Genomic DNA, 958 nt, shown 5'->3' with positions numbered 1-958 from the left:
GCCCGCCCAGGACTACCCCTCGGTGGGCCAGCTGGCGCACAAGCTGGCGGAGAGCAACATCCAGCCCATCTTCGCGGTGACCAAGAGGATGGTGAAGACCTACGAGGTGGGCACAGCCCCGCAGGCAGGCGCGCTGCTGCCCACAGCGGCCGCCAGGGGCTGAGTCCCCGCCGCGTGGCCTCCGCCCCCGCTCCCTCTGCCCCTCTGAGGCGGCGTCCTGCCCGCTGCCTGCTGGCTGGCGCCGCCCGGGCCCACGGGCCACCTGCTGTCCTGCCGCGCCTGTGGCCGGCGCCAGGCCTGCCCGGGGCTCTGCTCCCCGCACACAGGTCTGTGTGGCCGGGGCACTGACCACAGGCCCCAGAGGGGCTGCGGGGCCGTGGCCGGAGGCGGGACACGCCTTGGGGTCTCGCGGGGACGCGGGCGCCCTGAGTCCCCACATCTGCCGCAGGTCAGGCGGCCGCCTTCAACGTGACCTTCCGGCGGGCCAAGGGCTACCCCATCGACCTGTACTACCTCATGGACCTGTCCTACTCCATGCTGGACGACCTCATGAACGTCAAGAAGCTGGGCGGCGACCTGCTGCAGGCCCTCAACGAGATCACTGAGGCCGGCCGCGTGGGTCAGCCGCCCGCCCAGCCCCACGCCGCAGCTGGTGGCTGCCCCCTGCCGACACGCCCCCAGCTGCTCGTCTCCCACCCCAGGCTTCGGGTCCTTCGTGGACAAGACGGTGCTCCCCTTCGTGAACACGCACCCCGAGAAGCTGAAGAACCCGTGCCCCACCAAGGAGAAGGCGTGCCAGGCCCCCTTCGCCTTCAGGCACGTGCTGAAGCTGACCAGCAACTCCGACCAGTTCCAGACGGAGGTCGGGAAGCAGCGCATCTCCGGGAACCTGGACGCGCCCGAGGGCGGGCTGGACGCCATGATGCAAGTGGCCGCCTGCCCGGTGAGGCCCGCCGGC

The 958-nt window shown here is 71.7% G+C and overlaps 1 protein-coding gene across 1 annotated transcript in view; it reads left to right on the top strand.

Moving 5' to 3' along the window:
- Positions 1-958, top strand: part of LOC101631868 (integrin beta-2-like) — a 16,495-nt gene that overhangs the window by 8,883 nt on the left and 6,654 nt on the right. Inside the window, exons 3-5 of the mRNA XM_012731217.1 lie at positions 11-128; positions 449-619; positions 702-943. Coding sequence (XP_012586671.1) covers positions 11-128; positions 449-619; positions 702-943 — 531 coding nt within the window. The remainder of the gene's footprint in view (positions 1-10; positions 129-448; positions 620-701; positions 944-958) is intronic.

The sequence above is a fragment of the Condylura cristata genome, unplaced genomic scaffold, assembly GCF_000260355.1.
Source record: "Condylura cristata isolate star-nosed mole 26May11 unplaced genomic scaffold, ConCri1.0 scaffold00003, whole genome shotgun sequence".
In the NCBI taxonomy this organism is placed as follows: domain Eukaryota; kingdom Metazoa; phylum Chordata; class Mammalia; order Eulipotyphla; family Talpidae; genus Condylura; species Condylura cristata.
This window is presented reverse-complemented; position numbering and strand designations above follow the sequence as displayed.